This window comes from Polypterus senegalus, chromosome 10, assembly GCF_016835505.1.
Source record: "Polypterus senegalus isolate Bchr_013 chromosome 10, ASM1683550v1, whole genome shotgun sequence".
NCBI classification, from domain to species: Eukaryota; Metazoa; Chordata; class Cladistia; order Polypteriformes; family Polypteridae; genus Polypterus; species Polypterus senegalus.
Window position 1 is genome coordinate 159,240,067 of NC_053163.1, and position 25,067 is coordinate 159,265,133.

The window sequence follows — 25,067 nt, forward strand, 5'->3', positions numbered from 1 at the left end:
TGTAACAATGCACGGAACGAATCAACACACAATCGTCCGTGACTGAAAACTGGCGGACCGCCATCGCTCATGTGCCCACCTCCAACTCGTCACTCGAGTCGTTGTCGTCTTTGCACAGTCCAGATGCACCTGTGACTCACGTAGACTTTCCGTGTTCCTGCAGGAGCATCTAAGAAGACGCATGTTTGTCGCGGATGCGAATTGCTGTATGTAGCGTGTAAAACAGTTTGCTATGGTGCACGCGGCGGCGTTGTAACCGAAAACTCGGTTTTTAAAGACTGCTTACTTCATTGTGTTTTAACCTCAGTTGTAAAGGATTGTTTTAAGGATCCCATGAGATACCCCTCGCAAACCGTTTTACACGCTGCATATGGCGATTCACCTCCGGCGTGGCTCCTTCCTGCGTGCGCCATAGGTGTCTTACTTGTCGGCGGCTTAGTGAATCCACGCTGCTTTCCATGGGTTTCTCGCCTTTCCATTAACAACAACAACATTTATTTATATAGCACATTTTCATACAAAAAATGTAGCTCAAAGTGCTTTACAAAATGAAGAATAGAAAAATAGAAGATGCAATAAAAAATAAAAATAAGTCACCATTAATTAACTTAGAATAAGTAAGGTCCGATGGCCAGGGTGGACAGAAAAAACAACAAAAAAAAAAGACGGCTGGAGAAAAAAAATAAAATCTGCAGGGATTCCAGACCAAGAGACCGCTCGGTCCATGTGTGTCTTGCCTTAGTGAATTATATACAGTATATAGATTTTTAAAGATTCCGTCCTCTGAATTGACTTTTTTTATTAAATGACAGCCAAACAGAAATGAGATGACCAGCTAAACCAGGGCTTCAAACTCCAACCAATTTCACTCCAATCACTTTAATGAGAAGGCGATTCTTGCTGTTAATTAAACCCGTTATTTAATTCCACGGCTTGTTGCTGCTCTTATTCTGCCACAGCAGACATTTCCCAAACTGTTGATTTTCTGTTTTCTCTAAGAACTCCATCAAAATGTTTTGGTGAGCTGAGAGATCAACCTTACTGAGACCACCATCACCTTTCTTTATTTTCAGGTATTGTGTGATGGGCACAGGTGAGCTGGTCATGCAGTGGCTTGTTATGCGTCTCACTATTTGTCTGCTAATTAAGGAAAAAGAAACAACAAAGGCTGCGGTGGGCTGGCGCCCTGCCCGGGGTTTGTTCCTGCCTTGTTCAAGTCCTTCCCTGAGAACCCTGAATACAATGAGGGCTGATCATTTATGTTAGGTAGAATGCTTGGAGGGGGCTGGGCGGGTGGTCTCATGGCCTGGACCCCCTGCGGATTTTATTTTTTCTCCAGACGTCTGGAGTTTTTTTTTTTGTTTGTTTTTTCTGTCCTCCCTGGCCATCGGACCTTACTTTTATTCTGTTAATTAGTGTTCTCTTATTTTAATTCTTACTTTGAGCTACATTATTTGTATGAAAATGTGATATATAAATAAATGTTGTTGTTGCGCCCTGTGCTGGCTGGGATTGGCTCCAACAGACCCCCGTGACCCTGTGTTAAGATATGGCGGGTTGGAAAATGACTGATTACCTGAAAAAACAAAAGGGCCGCGAGTCAAGTTAATTACAATTAAGGCAAAAGTTAATTAGCAGCAAAAACTGGTCACTAGTTAAGAAGATGGTTAACATGAAAACCTGCAGCCACTGCGGCCCCCTAGGACCGGAGTTTGACACCCGTGCTCTAAATGAAAGGCTTTTTATAATAACGGCAAAAGCACTGAAATAACATTTGAATTCATCGTCCTGTTTAGCAGTCATTCTTAAGTGAGGGGCCTGCCGTCCGACACGAGTGTGCTGTGCTGTTCAAGTTCATAGTCTCCTGGCTAAGGAGTGAAGTCGTCATTACTACCACAGCTATACTGGTGCACATTAGTAGGCAGTCTCTCAAGGCTTCATGCTGGTGATGTGTGTGCACCTGAGGTAAAGCTGAAATCGAGCAACTTGCTCCTCTACATCAAATTTGCAGCTATTGACAGAACAAGTGTATACAGTAAATAGAAAGGCCACGGTCTGTTCTTTTTCATGCTATGCCTCCAGAACATTTCGACCGTAATCTTGACAGAGACCTTTTTTTTTTCCTCTTGTCTGTGGCCCCAATACACTTCCATGTGACATTTAGACACTCGCCTTTTCATGTCGACTTTGACATCTCCTCACTTCTTTTTTTTTTTTTTTTTATATGTTCTTTTACTGTTTTCTTTTAACAAAACACTGAATCAAAGTCCATCCATCCATTATCCAACCCGCTATATCCTAACTACATGGTCACGGGGGTCTGCTGGAGCCAATCCCAGCCAACACAGGACGCAAAGGCAGGAAACAAACCCCGGGCAGGGCACCAACCCAACGCAGGGCGTGCACACCCACACACCAAGCACACAAACTAGGGACAATTTAAGATCGCCGATGCACCTAATATGCATGCCTCTGGACTGTGGGAGGAAACCCACACAGACACGGGGAGAACATGCAAACTCCACACAGGGAGGACCCGGGAGGCCAACCCAGGTCCCCCTAACTGCGAGGCAGCAGCGCTACCCACTGCACCACCGTTCTGCCCTCTGAATGGAAGTGACTATTTATATTGATTTGCATATTCAAATATGCAAAATTCTGGGAGGAGTCGGGGTGAGGCTTTAGGCACATTCGTGTGCGTTAAAATTCACGCTGATTGGGATTTATAAAGGGGGGAGTGCTTGCAAATTTATTTACACATGTACACACATTCCTGTTTTTGTCCATACATCATGTTTTTTAGTGTGAATTCTGCACACAACATTATACATGAGGCCAAAGGAGTTTGACATTTGAGTCAATCTGTTAAATATTACTTTTTAGTAAGTTCTTCTTTTTTTTTTTTTACCAGCTAATGATGGAAATATCAATCTTACAGTAGCAAATGTTACAAATCTAACAGATGGCTTCTCTAACACACCAGCTCTTTAAAACGCATTATTACAAACACAACTTTAAAGAGTTTGCTTACATGACAATATAATGAATTCTCTTGGAATTCACTAATTCAACAATAACTGTAAATATTTGAATTATTATTTTTAGTATTGATCTTAAGCCTTGGATTTTTGTCCTGACGTGCAGTGTCAATTGTAGGACCTTCTATACCCAGGTCCACGTGTGCCTTTCTAAACAATGTTCAATCAATTCAGTTGGCCACAGGCTGCCACCAATCAAATTCCAGCAACATCTCAAGGAGAATGAAAGGAAACCGGACATGTCTGAGCCCAATTTGGAGTTGCTGAGGGTCTGAATAACTCTAGGAATGAGAGATTTCGATTTTTGTTAAACAACAACATTTATTTCTATAGCACATTTTCATACAAATTATGCAGCTCAAAGTGATTTACACGATGAAGAAAGAGAAAAAAGGACAAAGTAAGAATTAGAATAAGAGAACACTAAATAACATAGAAAAAGAGTAAGGTCCGATGGCCAGGGAGGACAGAAAAAACAAAATAAACTCCAGACGACTGGAGAAAAAAAATAAAATCTGCAGGGGGTCCGAGGCCATGACACCCAGCCCCCTCTAGGCATTCTACCTAACATCAATGACCTCAATCAGTCCTCGTGGTATTCAGGGTTCTCATGGAAGAACTTGATGATGAACTTTCTGAAAATCTGCTTTTACTGTGTCATTGTGGGTTATTGAGCGTGGCTTGAAGTGGGCAAAAATAATAAATTGATCCATTTAAAATTAACAGCAAAATATGCAGAAAGTGAAGGGGTTCAAATCCTTTATGAATCCACTGTACACCATTTTGTAGATCAGCTGGAAAAAGTCTTAGTATATTTTAAGTTTAGAATCTGAGGTAATAAAATGTTTTGGAGGCCTGAGTCCCATTTCAAGATACTGTAAATGTTACCAGGAACAGTTTCCAACACTCATTTTTACTTTCCCGTATACAAAGTACAGGCAGTCCCCGGGTTACGTACGAGATAGGGACTGTAGGTTTGTACTTAAGTTGAGTTTGCATGTAAGTCGGAGCAGGTCAATTATTTCAATAAATGCTGTTGTTGACCGACTGTAACCAAGTGCTCTGCCAATGAATGATGGAGTTTCACCTCTCTATTACCTTTTTATTATTTCTACTTTATTTTCAGTGGTGGTGGTTTTTCCCTTCTTTACTGTATCACTAGCACTTGCATCAGATTTGTGTTTCAGAGACATTCTTGAAGGGTGAAGACAAAAGGTTAAGATGAGCTCTTCTGTACAGCACTGTACACGCTATCACAGCAGGAAGGCACCCGTCGTCAACACGTCTGGTGTACTGACAAGAGACAACTTCCTGCTATGTGCGTAATAGAACAAGCAGGCTTGCTATTGAGAATGAATGGGGGCGGCGAGGGGCGCTTTACCACACAGTCACGTCCACTACAGTATGCTGTCTGCAGCGTCCACCCACCGAGGCGGGTAGTGAATCGCCCCCATTCAATAGGCAGCCATTAGATGCACACAATAATGATACCCCCTGCTGCCCCGTTCAGCCACAACTGGGTCACCGCTTGCAGCATCACCAGCCGACCACCGAGAACGCACGGGGCAGCCATGCATGGTGGGCGGGCAGTGAAACGCCCCCCTCCGCTCCATCCAGCCTGCGTCCACTCAGGAGCATTAGCTGCGGCGGCATAGTGGGCAGGCAGCGAACCGCCCCATCAAGCCTCCATCCTGCACACAAGCGATAGATGTGGCCCCAGTGACTATGGACCACAGGTCACCGCTTGCCTCCGGGAGCCACCTGAGGGACACTCAGGAAATCGCCCCCCTCCAGCCTCCGTCCCGCCAACGCTTGCAGCGTCCCCAGGCTGAAGATGACGGAGCGGCAGTTACTGAGGCGCATGTGTCACAGCTGCGGCCCCGTTCGTAAGTCGTAGGTCGGATGTCCGTAACCTGGGGACTACCTGTATACAGAAAGTATTGTAATTGTCCAAAAAGTTGATTTCAAGATTTTGGTGAATCTCAATGTTTAAGACCTCCCTGAGTCTGAAAATATAATTTTTTGAATTATGTCTGTATGCTTCTGTGTGTGAACACGATAACCTGAGTGCGCTTTCACTTAGGTCAACCAAATTTTGCATACAAGTATTAAGTACAAGATGTAGATTTCTGTCAACTTTTGAGCTATTTCCGCTAACCATAAGTGCAGCTATAGAGTCTGATTTATTCAACTTTACTTTTATAATAATTGTTCAATATATTATTAATTTGATTTGCTGTTGATGGTTCTTTAATGTACCCAATATAAAAATATAATCCTTGTTTTGTGGTTTACTCCTCAAATATCCATCCCCATATCTAAGTGTATGATCCAGTCTCGAGGAGACCACTCCCAATTTTTATTCTTTGAAGTTTTTTGATGGGACATCAGATTCTGTTCTGTTGTTCCTAGGGCTTCATTTTAGAGGTTCAAGTGTGTGTTTATCATCAAGTGATAGAGAGTCTCCTTCTCAGTCCAACTGGAGGTACTCTGCAGATGTAGCAGCATCTCCTGTAGATGAAATGTCACGTATTTGCTGTTTGATGTCATTGTTTTGATGTTTGTTTCTAAACTTGACATTTTTATAAACCTGACAACTGAAATGTCTCCTTCTCTCCTTAGTGTTATTCCTGCCAGACACAAAAGTACAGCATTAGCTCCTAAGACGTCCTCAGTACCCAGCAGTAAAGGAGAGTATGTTATCGCCAAACTGGATGACCTGGTCAATTGGGCTCGACGAGTAAGTAGGACTCACTTTTAAGTTTACAGATGTTTCGTGCCGCATAGAGCCCAACATGAGTCTGTTTCAATTCTATCTCTTCTAGCTCTTTATACTGAATAGACAGATAGTAGTTTATTTCACTACTATATGACAACCTTATACAATAAAATACAATTACAAACCTTACAAATTACATAATTCACAAACTTAACATACAGATTAGTTGTAAACATACAGTAAAATAAATTAATTTCAACAGATTCACATGCACAGATCTTAACAATATAGAGAGCGACACCAATTAAGAGACAAATCATACAAAATTACTCAGGTATAGAGTGGTAGAGATTATGAAAATGGAGGAGAGGAAAACAACATCTCCAGTCAGCAGCATTCTTGAGTGGGAGGAAAAGAAAAAATAATCAAATTGTCATAAGAAGGGTTCTCTTATTTTAAGAATCTACTTAAGCTATGTGCTCAGTTCAGGTGCCTTTTTAAGGGGGGAAAATGGGAATGCAGTCAGGAGCAAAATGGGACCTTTTGTGGGAGCAGGAGAAAGTGGGAGTGGAACAAGCAGGAACGGAGTGGAATGTTTTTGGGAGTTTCTAGGGGCGGGATCATAAAATGAGTACGGCACACACTTCTCTACATTGCTTTCCCCTTTTGGAGACTCGTTTTGGTTTTTTTTTTTGGGCTGTTTCTCCTCCTTTGTAATAGCTGATTGCTTTCAATAAACAACACATAAAAAGGGGAAGGAATAAGGGCAGGTGAGTCTAACCTCTGAGACTGTTGTATTTTTGAATGTGTGAGCCTCAGTGTGTTCCTCCTCCCTCTTTTTCTGCTTAGAGCTCCCTGTGGCCCATGACCTTTGGTCTTGCCTGTTGTGCAGTGGAGATGATGCATATGGCAGCACCACGCTACGACATGGACCGTTTCGGAGTGGTCTTCCGAGCCAGCCCTCGCCAGGCGGATGTCATGATTGTTGCAGGAACTCTCACCAATAAAATGGCCCCTGCCCTCAGAAAGGTAATGTTAAGAAAAAAAAAGACATTTACGTTATTATATCTGTCAGTTATGTGTTTGGACTGTTACGTGTTACACTGTCAAAACATAACTGCCTCTGGCACCCTGATGAGTTGGAGTCAACCCACTTTGTATTAAAAAGTAAAAGCTACTGACGCAGTCCTCGGTCATTCTCTTTCTAACATTCTGTACACACTAAAAGCTCTGTCTCATTCCATTACATACCTGCTTATCTCTGTTGCACTAAGTAATGATATGCAAGTGTGCAATGCTGTTTGGTTTTTAAAAAATGTCTTTTGTAAAAAATGAAGTTTCCATTTGTTTCGTAGTTAAGTAATATGCTATCTATCTAATTATATAGTGCCTTTCATATCTTATCTGTTTACTGTATAGTGCCTTTCATATCTATTTATTATATATTGCCTTTCACATCTCTCTATTATATAGTGCCTTTCATATCTATCAATATAATTGTATACTGCATTTCATATCTATCTATCAATATAATTATATAGTGCCTTTCACATCTTTCTATTATATAGTGCCTTTCACATCTATCTAATTATATAGTGCCTTTCATATCTATCCATCTATCTATCTATTATATAGTGCCTTTCACATTATCTATCTTATATAGTGCCTTTCATATCTCTATCTATCTATTTATCTATCTATCTGTTTATTATATAGTGCCTTTCACATCTATCAATATAATTATATAGTGCCTTTCACATCTATGTATCTGTATATCTATTATAGTGCCTTTCATATCTGTTGTAAAAAAGGTTTGGGGCAGCCACCTGTATAATATTCCTAGCCGCAAAGATTTGTTTTTCATTCAGCAGAGTAGTTGACTGTAGAGAGTCCAAGAAAGAACCGATGAAGGTTGGAAAAGATGGCGATTTTAAATGGTCAGACAGGAAGTGATGTATGTTAACCAGAAATGATGTTTCTCTGACATCAGCCTGGGCGTCGGAACTGGAAGTGACGTTCTTCTGGGCGCCGGAACCTGTCTGTAGAGATAGCAGGAGAAGGTTTAATGCAGAGCTGGAGGTGGCAGAGTTAAAGATGCTAAGATTTGCATTGAGTGTGACGAAGATGGACAGGATTAGAAGTGAGGACATTAGAGGGTCAGCTAAGGTGGGACGGTTGGGAGACAAAGGCAGAGAGGTGAGATTGCGTTGGTTCAGACATGTGCAGAGGAGAGATGCTGGGTATATTGAGGGAAGGGTGCTAAGGATAGAGCTGCCAGGGAAGAGGAAGGCCTAAGAGAAGGTTAATGGATGTGGTGAGAGAGGACATGCAGGTGATGGGTGTGACAGAACAAGATGACAAGGACAGAAAGATATGGAAGATGATGATCCACTATGGCAACCCAGCTGAAAGAAGAAGACGAATGTTCTAACACATCTTCACATTTCCAAAGTGTCACAAGTTTGCCTCTTTTTCTAACATCCTGCCTGACAGAACTGGTGCTGAGTTTGTACTTTCCAGGTGCAGAATTTTCAGCTTCAGCCTCAGCCCTTCGTTGCCTTTTCCCATTCTGTCGTGGTATGTAAAACGAGACACATCCTTTGACTTTGTGACCACATTATATGTACAGTGCTATACTTCTGTGCGAGCGCACATTGGATCGCAACACTCAGACAGACAGAGCCAGCCACTGGTGGGACCGAGTCACCGGGTAAATCAGACTTCTTTTCTGTGAATTCAGCTGTTCCATGTCTTTTAGCGTCAACATGTCCCTGGTGCTTCCCAGAATGCTGTGCACTTGTCTTCAGTAGGCTTATCTGTGTGTGTTCACTCCAGGGTGGAACCAAAACACAAGTGAGGTCACACAGCCTCCTCACCGGAGTTGGGCCTGTTTTAAACTGTGACTATAATAAAAGTCCTGTCCACCACCCCCATTATGAGCACCTTTGACCTTTTGACTTCTATTCCCTGATGCCATGTGTTTCTGTAAGAATGTGTTTTTTTATTTTAATCTCTGGGCAGCTGTCCCTCTAAATGACTGAATGACGTCTTTTTGATTCTTTTTGTCAGCACTGGAGCCTGTTGTGTGGCTGGGCACTGGGCACTCTGGACTTTCTATTGCTTTTTGAACTCTGCATTGACAGAATTGGGGTCCAACATTAACTGAAAAGTGCTTGCCCAAACTCAAATAATCAGGAGGGTTTCTGCAAACACACAAAACTTGCCTTAACCTTTGGATGGCTGACCAGTGATTGACCTTTCTAGGTTCGTACTTACAGAGTGTGGATGATGGTCAGAAAACAGAGACTCCACTCAACTCAGTGCAGTTTATATAAAGTTCTGTGAGCCAAAAAGTAAGACTTGGCAGAGTCCATTTAGATCCTTTGTTGATCGGTTGGCCCAAACTGGCAAAGCGCATTTTGTTACTTTTCTATTGGCTTAACTGTTGCATATTACACAACTTCTAATCAAACTTAACAACCACAGTTGCTGAATCTCCTCATCCTGAGGATGCATTGCATCAGGGGTCGCCAATTCTGTTCCTCGAGGACCTCCATGGCTACAGGTTTTCATTCTAACCTTTTTTTTTTTTTAAATGAGTGCCCTGTTTGTGCTGCTAATTAACTTCTTGTGAATTCACTTAAATTGTATTTCTTTTTTAAGATTTCTTCACCGTTCCTCTGAATTGCTTCATTTCTTTCCTTAAATTGCACCCAAACTGAAATGAAATGAAATGTGAAGTGAGGGAGCCAACAGAAGGCCAACTAAGTCAGGGCCTCAAACTCCATCCAGTTGCTTATTGAGGTGCCGATTCTTGTCGTTCATTAAACTCGTTCTATAATTCTGTGACTTGTTGCTGCTTTCGTGGTGCGTTAGAAAACATTTCCGAAATTGTTGATTTTTCTCTTTCTAAGAGCAGCTCTGTTCAAATGTTTTGGGGACCTGAGAAGATCGACATTCCTGAGATCTTTTTGTATTTTCAGATATTGTATGATGGACCCCAGTTGTTTTGGCTCATTTGGTATCTCATTATTGTTTGGCTGCTAATTAAGGAAAAAGAAACAATTAAGGGGCCTGAGTCTTCAAGAGCAAGTCAATTCAAATTAGTTCAAAAAAAGTTAATTAGCAGCAAAAACACGACACTCATTAAGAAAAGGGTTAGAATGAAAACCCGCAGCCACAGTGGTCTCCCAGGAGTGGACTTGGCGACCCCTGCCTTACATCGTGGAATCCCAAGGGGTGACACAATAAATGACTCCCTCATGACTTCTTAGCACAGTTTTAGACTTACAGAGTAGAGGAAGTGTGACGTATTTTGGCAGCACCGGTGGCCTTACAAATGTGTTCCAAGAATAGCGAATTCAACAGTAACGGTGGCAGGAGTTATTTATGAAGAATACATGTCTGGGGACAGCTTGCTAAAAATACTTTGCCATGAATAGCACAAAGGCTGCACATACAGGGTGTCTTTCTAATCACCCCCAATTTCCTTTCAGTTCTTGCACTTTAAATTTTCAAAGTCCCAGGGTCCCATTTCCTCTAATGTATTACACAAATTCTTAAACTAACAAAGCAAAGATAAGAAGAAAGAAAAAGAAAACTAACAAGAGACATGACAAAAAGTTCAAATTAATGTTATCAATGAAAGAACACAAGTTAACTAAAGTTTAATGAGTAATTTGTAAATTGTAACATGCCTGGGGAAGGCAGAGACAGGTACCACCTCTGAGAGACATGTTGATTGTTTTTAATGTCAGAACACAGAACTAGCAGGTCATTAAGTCTTTGAGGGTTGAAGAGTTTTTCCAAAAAAAAAAAAATATTCGTCATCTTTGGCATGGTGGCATCTCGACGGTCACAATCTGGTTTCTACCTATTGTCATCGTAAAACATCGTACAGTGGTGTGAAAAACTATTTGCCCCCTTCCTGATTTCTTATTCTTTTGCATGTTTGTCACACAAAATGTTTCTGATCATCAAACACATTTAACCATTAGTCAAATATAACACAAGTAAACACAAAATGCAGTTTTTAAATGATGGTTTTTATTATTTAGGGAGAAAAAAATCCAAACCTACATGGTCCTGTGTGAAAAAGTAATTGCCCCCTTGTTCAAAAATCACCTAACTGTGGTGTATCACACCTGAGTTCAATTTCCTGATTACTGCCACACCTGTTTCAATCAAGAAATCCCTTAAATAGGAGCTGCCTGACACAGAGAAGTAGACCAAAAGCACCTCAAAAGCTAGACATCATGCCAAGATCCAAAGAAATTCAGGAACAAATGAGAACAGAAGTAATTGAGATCTATCAGTCTGGTAAAGGTTATAAAGCCATTTCTAAAGCTTTGGGACTCCAGCGAACCACAGTGAGAGCCATTATCCACAAATGGCAAAAACATGGAACAGTGGTGAACCTTCCCAGGAGTGGCCGGCCGACCAAAATTACCCCAAGAGCGCAGAGACAACTCATCCGAGAGGTCACAAAAGACCCCAGGACAACGTCTAAAGAACTGCAGGCCTCACTTGCCTCAATTAAGGTCAGTGTTCACGACTCCACCATAAGAAAGAGACTGGGCAAAAACGGCCTGCATGGCAGATTTCCAAGACGCAAACCACTGTTAAGCAAAAGAACATTAGGGCTCGTCTCAATTTTGCTAAGAAACATCTCAATGATTGCCAAGACTTTTGGGAAAATACCTTATGGACTGATGAGACAAAAGTTGAACTTTTTGGAAGGCAAATGTCCCGTTACATCTGGCGAAAAGGAACACAGCATTTCAGAAAAAGAACATCATACCAACAGTAAAATATGGTGGTGGGAGTGTGATGGTCTGGGGTTGTTTTGCTGCTTCAGGACCTGGAAGGCTTGCTGTGATAGACAGAACCATGAATTCTACTGTCTACCAAAAAATCCTGAAGGAGAATGTCCGGCCATCTGTTCATCAACTCAAGCTGAAGCGATCTTGGGCGCTGCAACAGGACAATGACCCAAAACACACCAGCAAATCCACCTCTGAATGGCTGAAGAAAAACAAAATGAAGACTTAGGAGTGGCCTAGTCAAAGTCCTGACCTGAATCCAATTGAGATGCTATGGCATGACCTTAAAAAGGCGCTTCATGCTAGAAAACCCTCAAATAAAGCTGAATTACAACAATTCTGCAAAGATGAGTGGGCCAAAATTCCTCCAGAGCGCTGTAAAAGACTCATTGCAAGTTATCACAAACACTTGATTACAGTTATTGCTGCTAAGGGTGGCCCAACCAGTTATTAGGTTCATGGGGCAATTACTTTTTCACACAGGGCCATGTAGGTTTGGATTTTTTTTCTCTGTAAATAATAAAAACCATCATTTAAAAACTGCATTTTGTGTTTACTTGTGTTATATTTGACTAATGGTTAAATGTGTTTGATGATCAGAAACATTTTGTGTGACAAACATGCAAAAGAATAAGAAATCAGGAAGGGGGCAAATAGTTTTTCACACCACTGTAAGTGAACATTGCCGTAGGCACATTAGCATGTTCAGCACCACAATCAGCTGATGCCGGTACCTCACTTTCGTTTTCAATCTCGTTCTCCAGATCACTTACAGCAAAAACTGGAGTCCGGTAAGTCAGAGTCTGATTCAGCGATAAAAAGCAAAATGTCGTCCACTGAGTATTTTACATTGAGCATTCACTTTGGTCTCTCATCAGACAGCGATGCCATTTTAAATGCGGCTTGCTCTTTTCTTCTCATGCTCATGCAGGAAATCGAGGACACATCAATACAGTTATCTTTCCTTCTGGCAAAGAGAGTAAAACCAAAATTTAATGGCAAGTTTTGACGCCGTTTACGGCTGATTGCTGTCCTCTACCTCTGAATTTCACCAAGAGTCGACATTCGCCCCTAAAAGAGTTAAACCCCAGCATGTTTAGGCAGACATCCTCACTGTTAGGGACCATTTGGAACGTCACCCAAAACAACTGCTACACACCAGGGCATGTTGCACCTCACCTCGTCTTGTCCCCTCCGCATACACACTTGGGATACGCACATCGGGCCGCTCTTTAGCCGCGCATATGCTGATTTGTGGCCACCTCTCTGTGATGTCTTTTTCGTATTGATCACTTTTGCCACTAGTCCAGTAATGCCTTTGAATACCAAAGTATAATCCGGTTTACCACTTCCTTTGCAATTGGTTATGATTATTTTTAACATATGCACAATTGATACTGCTACATCCTGCCCCCCAATCCACTCCACTCCACTGCATACACCACTTTGACTACTCCGTCCAGCTCCGGTCACCCACAGAGAGGTCCTCTTTACACAGGCTACACTTTGTGCCACCTTCTGCCACAGGACATCAAGACCCTCCTGGTGCTCTTGTTTAAATAGCCCCCGCTGTTGAGTCTAAAACCCTGGATGGCACTCCCTAGAAAGCTAAGGAACAGAGTTGGCTGTTACTGTTATATGTGTGGTTCCATATCATCTCAAAAGTAATGTCCCCCTACAGAAACACTGCAGGTACACTAGGGGACACAGTGTGACAGGGCGCTATCGTCCTCTTGAACCCTCAGATAATATAAAAGATAAAAGTCCAAATATTGACTTTATTTAAGCAAATAAGTGCACAAAGCACCCTCCTCTCCACAATACTCCTAAATAAATAATAATCCACAATAATACAATTCCTCCACTCTCCCAGACGCGTTGCCACCCAGCTCAGCTTAACGACTGGGATCTCCCACAGTCCTTTATGTGCCCTGACCCGGAAGTGTTTCAGATCCCACAGTCCACGTGACTTCCTATCACTTCCGGGTCATATCAGAAGTCCTCTTCTTCATCCCGGAAGTACGTCATTCCTCCTGTCGCTGTGACTAAGACGTACTTCCGGGTTATAGGGCACGTAACAGTCCTTGGACTTCCCTGCAGCATCCTCTAGGGGCCCCTGTGGTATCCAGCAGGTCTGTGGATGAAAACTCCGTGGTCCATAATTCCCTGCTGGCATTCGGGGCATCTCCATGCTCCACGAAGAGCTCCACCTGGCGATCTGGGGGTATTGGCCGGGATGACTGGCCGGCCATAGTCCACAACAGTTGGAAACTTGTTAAGGGTAAATTTCACACAAATGTTAGGAAGTTTTTCTTTTCTCAGAGAATTACAAACACGTGGAATAAGTAGACAGGAGGACTTTAAATCTCCTTCAGATCTCAACTTCATTTAGAGTTAAGTGGACAGGATTGACGAGCTTTGTTGGGCTGAATGGCCTGCCCTCGTCCAGCTTGTTTCGTATGTTCTAAAAGGTACCTGGCCCGTTTTTGTCTACTGAGCTGCTATAATGTCTTTCTGACATTCTGACTGTTGTATAACAGTATGGCATAACAACAGCAACTCGTGTTTAGAGGAGCATTGTAGTCTGTGTACGATGTATACTGTATACTGAAATGCTGTGCCTTTATTGTAGTACGGCATGTTTAGCATTCACAGTCAGACAGTAATGTTAACTTCTTTTAGTTATTCATTTAGAAGTGCTGCGTAACCTTGTCTGTGGTCCTTGTTGTTGGGCACATTTACTGATTTGCATGGTTTGAGTACTGAAATCTGCACCTCCTGTGGCTCTTTGTTATCGACCTGCTTAACGACAGTTCTTTTCGCCTCCTTTTAATGAGGTGTGACCGCACATTGTTCATTTCAAATGCATATTTTACAGATCGTCTTCTCCTGAATGCAGCTGCCAGTTCCTTCAGCCTCAAATTAACTCCAACTCTATGGCTGTAGCTGAGAGCGGCAGAGAGTGTGCTAAGCCAGCGGCCTCGTATTGTTCAGTTTTGCCTAGTAGTCCAGTAATGCCTTTGAATGCCAAAGTATAATCCAGTGTACCGGAATGACTTCCTTTGCAATAGGTTACGATTATTTTTAACATATACACATTGACTGGGTTATTTTTAGAAGATGTTTCATCCATTAAAAACTTGTCCATCATAACCACAGGCTTGCCGTTAATAACAGTACCCTTACTGTTTTCTCACCGCCCTTACTTTGAGCTTCATCTTCATTAGACTTAGGGTTGATTTAAGAATGTCACAATCGGAGAGTTCTCTAATTGTTTCCACAGACTTTTAAACTAAATTCACTCTTGATTGTCGCCAGATGTATACATTTTACATTTGGCTCTGCAAGAGTAAGTGGATTCAACTCTAGTCCTTTGCCCCTTTTCTTCCCTTTTTTCATTCTATCGCCTTGATATCCTGTCCATGAAAAACCACAAACAGGAGTTAGTGACAAGACGCAGACTTGATGGAGTCTGACGCCCACAGTGAATGACTTAACGGCAAGTATCCTGACACAGTTCTCATTGTATTCATATACGGAATTAAAAGCATGCAAGAATGGCCATTGTACTCCGTATTCCTGTCGCTCCCCTTTTCAAATGTACAAACCACATGTAAATTGGGTTATACAATAAAATACAATTTATTTTTGTATAGCCAAAATCGCACAAAGAGTATCACAGTGGGCTTGAACAGGCCTTGCCGTTTGACAGCCCCCAGCCTTCACTCTCTAAGAAGACAAGAAAACCCCTGTAGGGGGAAAAAAAAGTAAACAACATTTATTTCTGTCGCACATTTTCATACAAATAATGAGTTTAAAGTGCTTTACATGATGAAGAAAGAGAAAAAATAAGAGAACACTAATTAACATAGAATAAGAGTAAGGTCCAATGGCCAGGGAGGACAGAAAAAACAAACAAAAAAAAAAAAACCCCAGAGGCTGGAGAGAAAAAATTAAAATCTGCAGGGGGTCCAAGGCCACGAGACCCCCAGCCCCCTCTAGGCATTCTACCTAACATCAATGATCAGTCCTCTTTCTATTTAGGGTTCACATGGAAGGACTTGATGATGACGGTCACGTGGACTTCTGGTCTTTAATCCATCAATGTAGGACATCACGGTGCTTTGATCGGGTGGTGGTGACGCAGAAAACCGGAAAAAGAACAGAAGAGAGAGTAGGCATTAGTACAGATTACAGAGCCACCATGAATAGTAAAGATAATTAATTGAATATGCAGAGATTTAGGATTAAACTAAAATGAAGTTATGAGAAAGCCATGTTAAAGTAATGAGTTTTCAGCAGTTTTTTTTTAATTGCTCCACCGTATCAGCCTGGCGAATTCCTATTGACAGGCTGTTTCAGATTTTAGGTGCATAACAGCAGAAGGCCGCCTGCCTCACCACTTCTTTTAAAGTCATCCTTGATGGAGGATCGCAGGAATCATCGTGCAGAGGGGTCCTGTCACCGGATTGGCTGGCCCAGCGCAGAATCAGCTGTGGAATGGCCAATAGGGGGAGGCAGATTGATGGCTGAGGTCTCCAGTACTCCAGTACAAATCCAAATTGTATTATGTGATATCATCGACTGTTGAATTCTGCTCTGTACTTGTAATATTTCTGTTGCACTATTGTATTGTGTTGAGGATGACTTGTGTTCTGTTCTGAGTATTGTGTTGTATTTAGCCCCGTTTTTTGACACCCACTGCTCCTTGAGATTGATAAAACCTTTGAGATTTTTCTCTGTCCATCTCTTGCCTTATGTCCGTCCACAACTCTACCCCTGAGATCTTCTGAAAGTGGCCCGCCATCCATAGTCAGTTGTTTGCTGTCAGTTGCTCTACCAAGCAAGGGAATGAATGGACCAGGAACATCTTCACTAATCCCACTCATTACAGCTAATCATAGATGGGAGGAAGCCAGCAACCGCAATGGGAATGGTGGGCACTGACACCTGACTGAGTTGGGGGGGGGGTCCTTTATTCATCTCAGGCTTTCTTATTTTTGATTTTTTTTGTAATTCTTCGGAACTGTAGCTGTGATATCTTTCACTTGGATGTTAGAGATTGCATTGAGTAAGCAAAGCTGGGAAGAAATATTAGTTTGTGTGTTTACATTTAAGGGTGTAAAGCAAAATGGGAATATTTCAAAGGGGCGAGGGGATTCCTTTCTCTACCCACTGTACCAGGGAAGGGGTCTCTCTTTGAACTGCCTTTCCCAAGGTTTCTTCCATTTTTTCCTTGCTAGATTTTTTTTTTGTGGGAGTTTTTCCTTGTCTTCTTAGAGAGTCAAGGCTGGGGGGCTGTCAAAAGGCAAAGCCTATTAAAGCCCATTGTGGCAGTTCTTGTGTGATTTTTGGGCTCTACAAAAATAAATTGTATTGTATTTTTCACAGCACTGTATATTGGAATAAAAAGAAATAGAACAGCTAGTGAAAGTAGTCTACAAGAAAAAAGAAATACAGAATGAATTCAGTGTAGTGTGTTCAGCGGGGTTCTTTTGATTATCGTCCTGCAGTGCTAACGTCAGCCATTTTGTTTGTCGCTCTTGCAGGTCTATGATCAGATGCCAGAACCTCGCTATGTCATCTCCATGGGCAGGTGAGTTGTGTTCCTTTTATTTGTTTGTCCTTTTCCTGATTTCTTCCTGACAGAGGGTGACCCTCCTGACCTCACGTCCTTCGTTTATCTTCCTTTAGCTGTGCCAATGGCGGTGGGTATTACCATTATTCCTACGCGGTGGTGAGAGGCTGTGACCGGATAGTGCCCGTGGATATCTACGTTCCAGGTAAGATGGTGGCGCTCTGGTTTTTTTGCCCCCTTTCCACCCACCAAGGTATCTAATAACAAATTATCTGTAGGTAGTTGGGAACATAATTTCTTTATTTTTTCTCAGAAATTGTAAACTTTTTTAGTTGATGAAAACAATTTGTGGAAGACATTTTGTGACGAGCACTGCAGCTCCTTTTGTTTGGTCTTGGTGGCCTCATTTATTTATTTTTTTAACAGGACGGCTATAATTTAGGTATCGACAGAACCATCTCTATAAAGAGCTTGCTGTTCTCGTGTTGCCAGTATTTATTATCAAGAAGTTTAAGGTCCATGCGACTCTAGCCAGCGTCCCTGGACCCAGCCACACAAGAGTAAAACCGACCCAAGATTATGTACTGTATACCTCTTTTTATAAAAGTGTCTGCCAAGCAAATAGGTTGGGAGCGTGCATTGAGGGCACGTTGCCGCACCCACCACACGATGAACCACCTGAATTGAGACCCGAATGTAGTGGGTGACGACACAGCACCACACTGGAACAGTGTGAGGAATAAATGTCATGTAAATGTAAGATTGAATAGAAATGCTGTGGAACTGGGGAACAAAGAACCAAAGAAAAACTGCCCGTCAGGCTCGAGGTGTCACAGTTTGAAGTCGCACCATCTGGTGTTCCATAGGAGAACAGAAAGACCTCTTCTGAGAGCTGTGGTGTTTGCTACAATGCATGTTGACAAGCCGCAGTCCACCTGCGAGAACAGATAAAACAAAATGAGTGTTTTTTGGTAAATCACACCAACTCTGTGTTCACAGTAAGTAAAGCGAAGCTTTCTGAAAAAAGAAAACCATCCCTTTCATGAAACATGGTGGAGGCTCAGTGATCTTTTCAGCTTGAATCTCCACAGGGCACAACAAAGTCACTCTCAGGGCCGTTTTGACAGCCTAGTCTCAGAAGGTTGTATGCAGGTCAGGGGTTGTTCAGCTGGATAACCGCTAAAAACAGACCTCAGAAAGCACCCAGGAATGGAGAAGAAGAAGAAAACATTGGGCCATTAGGGAGTGGCTGCAGTAAGTCCTGATCTGAGTCCCAATGAACATCCGTGGAATGAGCTGAAGGTTGTAGTATGGAGGAGATGTCCATCAAACCTGAAAAAGAGTGTGGCATACGAGCAGTCGAGAAGTGTGGGAATGTCACTCGGAGCTACAGAAAGCACTTGATGGCAGTTCTTGTCTCCAAAGGCTAGGCTACGAAAGATTAGGTGAAGAAAGATTGTCCGTGCCATTTTCACGTTTCATTATTTAAAATAATATGTTTAGTCGTAAATCAACAGCAGAGTTTCTGTTTCATTACCAAATACTTTTAAGGTTAGATTTAGTCTACCGTTGACCGCATCCTGGCAACTGAGGGTTTTCATTGAGCGCAAACGCGAATATCGGCAGAGTTTCTTTGCGGCCTTTGATGTTTTTCGTAAAACGTTCGATTTGGTTGATCGAGCTGCCCTATGGGACATCTTGACACTTCGCAGGATCTCCTCATGGTTGCTGAGTATCATGGCCAGCCAGTACACTGGTACTGGGAGTGCTGTGCAGAGTGGAGGCAAACCCTCTGTGGTTTTTCCCACTTCATTCTGTGGTCCATCAGGAGTCTGTTCTGCTCCTACTCTGTTCAATGCTTGCGTTGACTGGGTGGTGGGGTCTAGCAGATGTGGGGCATCTGTTGGTAAAGAAAGATTCACGGATCTCGACTTGAGATTGATTGACTTGATTGACTTGAGTCAATGGAAGCTCTGATCGGGGCACTCGAGAGACTGAGTGAGGGGTCTGAGTGTCTGGGCTTGTGAGGGTCCTGATAAAAACCAACAGCCAGGCCTTTAATGACCTTTTGGGCACAAACATCAGCAGGGGGTCTGCCTGCAGAGAGAGCGTCGACCTCGTCATTGAGAGGTTTACTTACCTTGGCAGTGACGTTCAGGTCTCCGGTGACTCTTCCTATGAAGTCAGTAGACGGATTGGGAGACCATGGGGGGGTCATGAGGTTGCTGGAAAGGGGTGTGTGGCACTCCTGATATCTGCAAAAGGACGAAGGTCCAAGTCTTTAGAGTCCTGGTGCTTCCTGTCTGTGAGACATAGACGCTACCCAGTGACCTGAGACGAAGACTGGACTCCTTCATGTGTGTCTCTTCAGAGAATCCTTGGGTCCCGCTGGTTTAATTTTGTGTTGCTCATGGAGTCCCGAACGAGGCACGTGACCTGCATTGTGAGGGAGCGTCAGTTACGGCACTACGGCCAAGTGGCGCGTTTTCCAAGAGTGATCCGGCTCAAAGTATCCTCGTTGTTGAGGACCCGAGTGACTGGACCAGGCCAAGGGGTCGCCCACGTAACACCTGTGTGCGGCAGATAGAGGGTCATTTGCAGAGGGTGGGACTGGACCACTTGTCTGCCTGGGGGGTTGTCAACCAGGATCCCTAGCAGTTTCGTCGTGTGGTGGCTGCGGCGACGCTCTGTACAAGTGCAGGCTCCCCAACTTGACTTGACCTAACTTGGATTTAGTTGAGGTGTTGTTTGGGGGGGAACTGACTGGTACCTGTATTTTCTCCCACTTCTGTGCACATGTGCTGCACTAAGTCCCAATGGTCTTTACCACAGTAGCTACACGTCAATTCATGCAACCTTTCCACACTTGCTGCCATTTGTCCTCCAGCCATCACCTTGATCTTTCCATCATTTACCTTGAAGCCTTTGATTTCCAGGCCACCTTTCCATTTCAGTATCCTCTTTTACTCTCTACCATCAAAACAAAATGATCCGTTTGCAGGAGCTCCTTCACACACTTCTGTGGTGACCACTTCATGACTGATGCAACAAGCAATGGACTTCGAACAGATCCCTGGTGCAGCCCCACCTTCACTTCTAACTGCTGTCGTGCTTTGTTTTTCTCAGGCTGCCCCCCAACAGCAGAGGCTCTGCTCTACGGTATCCTACAGCTTCAGAGGAAAATCAAGAGGGAGAAGAAGCTGAGAATCTGGTACCGCAAGTGAAAGGACGTGACTTATTTATCTGTAGCATTTTTCTTCTGTTGTATACAACTCTGCATGTGTGCACATTAATAAAATTCTTTACACTCTTTTTCCTTGCACCGTCATCTTGTGGATGAGCTGCTTTCAGTGTGAGTTTTGTGGGATACCCCTTCAGAGGATCTTTACACCTGAGCAGGAAGGAGCTGAAAGGTTCAGTCACATATTGAGAGGAGTGGACAAGACCCCAAAATTAATCTTTGGCCCACCTCCCTCTCCTCGGCTCCTTCCATCTTTGCCAATGTGAATCCATTTGAAGTGCAACTCCCAAGGTTACACTCCCAAAGTACCTGCTTTGTGTCTTCTGGTGGCCAGTTAGTTTGGTACTCTCTCTAATTGGGATGTTTCAAAGGATAAATGTCATATTTTTGAAGTTCAAGTTATTCTTTCACAGTAAAAATTAGAACAAACAAACGAGAGAACTTTATTTGACCCCAGGGAGATGTTTGGATTTTTACAACATCTCACAAAATAAATAGTCATATGAAAAAGTTTGAGAACCCCTCTTAATGCTTTGGATTTTTGTTTCTCATTGGCTGAGCTTTCAAAGTAGCAACTTCCTTTTAATACACGACATGCCTTATGGACACAGTAGGATTTCAGCAGTGACATGAAGTTTACTGGATTAACAGAAAATATGCAACATAACAAAATTAGACAGGTGCATAAATGTGGGAACCCAACAGAGATGTGACATCAATACTTAGTTGAGGCTCCTTTTGCTCCTTTCAGCCTCTCGACGCTGTCCTCCTATAGCCTGTGATGAGGGTCTGGACTCTGATGTTGGTATTTCTGACCATTCTTCATACAAAATCTCTCCAGTTCAGTTCAATGTGATGGACAGCCTGCTTCAAATCATCCCATCGATGTCGATGATATTCAAGTCAGGGGACTGTGACGGCCATTCCAGAACATTGGACTTCTCCCTCTGCATGAATGCCTTTGTAGATTTCCAACTGTGTTTTGGGTCGTTGTCTTGTTTGAATATCCAACCCCTGCTTAAGTAACTTCAACTTTGTGACTGATGCTTGAACATTATCCTGAAGAATTTGTTGATATTGGGTTGAATTCATCCGACCCTCGACTTTAACAAGGGTCCCAGTCTCTGAACTGGCCACACAGCCCCACAGCATGATGGGACCTCCACTAAATCTGACAGTAGGTAGCAGGTGTTTTTCTTGGAATGCGGTGTTCTTCTTCTGCCATGCAAAGCGCTTTTTGTTCTGACCAAATAACTCAATTTGTGTCTCATCAGTCCAAAGCACTTTGTTCCAAAATGACTCTGACTTGTCTAAATGAGCATTTGATACAACAAGCGACTCTGTTTGTGGTGTGAGTGCAGAAAGGGCTTCTTTCTCATCACCCTGCCATACAGATGTGCTGAATTGTAGAACGATGTACAGGTACACCATCTGCAGCGAGATGTTCTTGTAGGTCTTTGGAGGTGATCTGTGGTTGTCTGTAATAATTCTCACAATCCTGCCTCTGCATATGACGCTCCTGTATTTTCTTGGCATGCCAGACCTGCTGGGTTGGTTTAACTCTTTTAGGGCGGATGTCGACTTTTGTCCACAGGAGAGGTTGAGGGAGATAATTAACTGTAAATGGTGACCAGACCCGATGTTACGTGCTAGTTTGAATCTCTGTGCTAGAAGGAAAGTTAGCTTTGTTGAGTTATCGGAGATTACCTGTGCTTGCATGAGTAGCGAAGAGCAAACAACTGCCAAAATGGAATCGACAGCTAGCGAGAGATCAAAGCGAATGCACAAAGCAAAATACTCCATGAACGATGTTTTGCATATTATCTCTGAATTGATGCGAATTGATCTGGAGATCAAGATTGAAAGCGAAAGTGAGGTACCGGCATCAGCTGATCATGTGTAGCTGACGCACCTACGGCAACGTTCACCTGGGAGGACCGCCACTTACGATGACACAATGTACAACTATGACCTCCATTGCCGTCTCTGCCTTGTGAAGATGGCTTGGCAGCCAGCCAGCCAGCCACACATTTCTACCATCCATCATGCCACCCATGACTGGCTCAAGCCACACGAGATAGTGAACTGCCAGTCACAGCTCACAGCAACAGATTCTTTATGTTGATTTTTTTCTGTGAAAATATTGCAGTGTGCTTTTAAGAAAACTGAGTTTTTTGGAAAAAATAGTCAGCCCTCAAAGAGTTAACAGCAACTGTGCCTGTGGCCTTCCATTTCCTGATTCCATTCCTTACAGTTGAAACTGACAGTTTAAACCTCTGAGATGGCTTTTTGTAGCCTTCCCCTAAATCAGGAGACTCAACAATCTTTGTTTTCAGATCTTTTGAGAGTTGCTGTGAGGATCCGATGCTGTCTGTCACTCTTCAGAAGAGAGTCAAAGGGAAGGAAGCACAACTTGTAATTGTCCACCTTAAATACCTTTGACGACTCATGATTGGACACTCCTGTCTATGAAGTTCAAGGCTTAATGAGCTCATCCAGCCAAGTAATCAGCACTGAGCAGTGACAGGCATTCAAATCAGCACAATGACAAGGGGAGCCACATTTGTGCACAGCCAGTTTTTCACATCTCATTTAATTTCATAAACTAAATACTGCGTCACTAAAAATCTTCGTTCAGAAAACACCGCAGTGCTCAGATGTTCCTAGGAAATGAGAGACATACCACTGTTATCTTTGTTGTTGAAAGGAGAGGAAATTATTATGCAGGCTGAGAGGGGGTCCCGGACTTTTTCATATGACTGTATTCTATTATGACAAGCAACAGATGCACACCAGAATGACTAAGAAGAATGAGAACTTCTAACTAGGCTAAAGATTAAAAAAAAAAAATCTCTCTGTTAGGCACTGTAAGGCCCCCTGTTTTACGTTGGTATAAAAGAGCCCCAGTCGTGTTTCTTGACACACTTCTGCTGAAAGTCCTCAGTGTTAGTGTGTCATAGAGTGGATGTGCAGCTTTGTTCATAATGGCTCTCAGTATTTATCACCATTCTCTGTTCCAGGACTACCTCCAGCGGGTCCAGGAGGCGTCCCATATCTGAGCCTCTCTTCTTGAGTACTTCTGAATTCAGTAGACCTCTCTCAAAGTGATGTCACCAGCTCAGCATATCATACTGTAGACGATCACGCCAGTCATCATAGGATTTTGTAAAGGATGGCACTACCCGCATTAGATAGATAGATAGATAGATACTTTATTAATCCCAAGGGGAAATTCACATAATCCAGCAGCAGTATGCTGATACAAAAAAATTAAAAATTAAATTAAATAGTAATAAAAATTAAAAATGAAAAAAAAAATAAAAAAGCAGACAATAACTGAGTAATGTTAGCATTTACTCCCCCGGGTGGAATTGAAGAGTCGCATAGTGTGGGGGAGTAATGATCTCCTCAGTCTGTCACTGAAGCTACTCCTCTGCCTGGAGATGATCCTGTTCAGTGGATGCAGTGGATTCTTCATGATTGACAGGAGTTTGCTTGATGCCCGTCGCTCTGCCACTGATGTCAAACTGTCCAGCTTTACTCCTACAATAGAGCCTGCCTTCTTAACAAGTTTGTCCAGGCGTGAGGCGTCTTTCTTCTTTATGCTGCCTCCCCAGCACACCACCGCGTAGAAGAGGGCACTCGCCACAACCGTCTGGTAGAACATCTGCAGCATCTTATTGCGGATGTTGAAGGATGCCAACCTTCTCAGAAAGTATAGTCGGCTCTGTCCTCTCTTACACAGAGCACCAGTATTGGCAGTCCAGTCCAGGTTATCATCCAGCTGCACTCCCAGGTATTTATAGGTCTGCACCCTCTGCACAGTCACCTCTGATGATCACGGGGTCCACGATGGGCCTGTGCCTCCTAAAATCCACCACCAGATGTAAGTGGTTTGAGTCGCACCATTTAACAAAGTCTTTGAATTAATATGCCACAGAGAATTGTGCCATTAAGTGAAGTATTGTTCATGTCCGTAATTGCTGTTTATATCCACAGGGCTCTAATTCAAACATGAAAACAAAAGCCTTAAAACTTGTTAAAGACCTCCATTTTGCAGGCAGATGTTTCAGAGGTCATGCCTACTGCATTTCAGATATAGTGGTGGGGCGGGGGGAGTGTCAGGAGGCAGACCGTTCTTAAAAGTCTTTAGCCTGTTCAGCTTTCTAGAGCTCTAGAAGTAAGCAAATGCACGGTGGCTCACAGCGCGTCTCCCAGATCTCCAGCTGAGGGCTATGAGCTATGAGGCCCCTTCTTCAGGCGAGATGTAATCATCTTGTAATCATCCTGCCAGAAGTAGGAGCCTGAGTTGCCTCATAGCTCATAGTCCCCAAATGGGCCCAGTCGCTCTCCTCTGGTCTTCCTCAAGTGCTGTTATGTCCTTGTCTGTAATATGGAGACCAGAACTGAAGCCTGAGTTGCCTCGAAAGCGTTTCCTATTGTAATCTTTTTTTAGTTCACCCATAAAAGGCGTCATTTTACTTGACTTGTCACTACATTCATAATGGCTGACACGGTACAACACCCTTGGACTACAGGCCGACATTTCAATACCTGACAGCTGCTCATATTTCTTTTTTTTTTTCTTTTTCTTTTTTTTCCTTTTGTCATCGTCCCCCCCAAATCCAAAACAGGCTGAGGCAGTGAAATAAATAAAGACACAAACTCG

At 43.0% G+C, this 25,067-nt stretch overlaps 1 protein-coding gene across 1 annotated transcript in view; it reads left to right on the forward strand.

Moving 5' to 3' along the window:
- The window catches only part of ndufs7 (NADH:ubiquinone oxidoreductase core subunit S7), a 39,172-nt gene extending 18,695 nt beyond the window's left edge, over positions 1-20,477 (forward strand). The window contains exons 4-8 of the mRNA XM_039767134.1: positions 5,661-5,778; positions 6,607-6,786; positions 17,129-17,175; positions 17,274-17,362; positions 20,284-20,477. Coding sequence (XP_039623068.1) covers positions 5,661-5,778; positions 6,607-6,786; positions 17,129-17,175; positions 17,274-17,362; positions 20,284-20,381 — 532 coding nt within the window. The 3' untranslated portion in view covers positions 20,382-20,477. The remainder of the gene's footprint in view (positions 1-5,660; positions 5,779-6,606; positions 6,787-17,128; positions 17,176-17,273; positions 17,363-20,283) is intronic.
- The last annotated feature ends 4,590 nt before the right edge of the window (positions 20,478-25,067 follow it).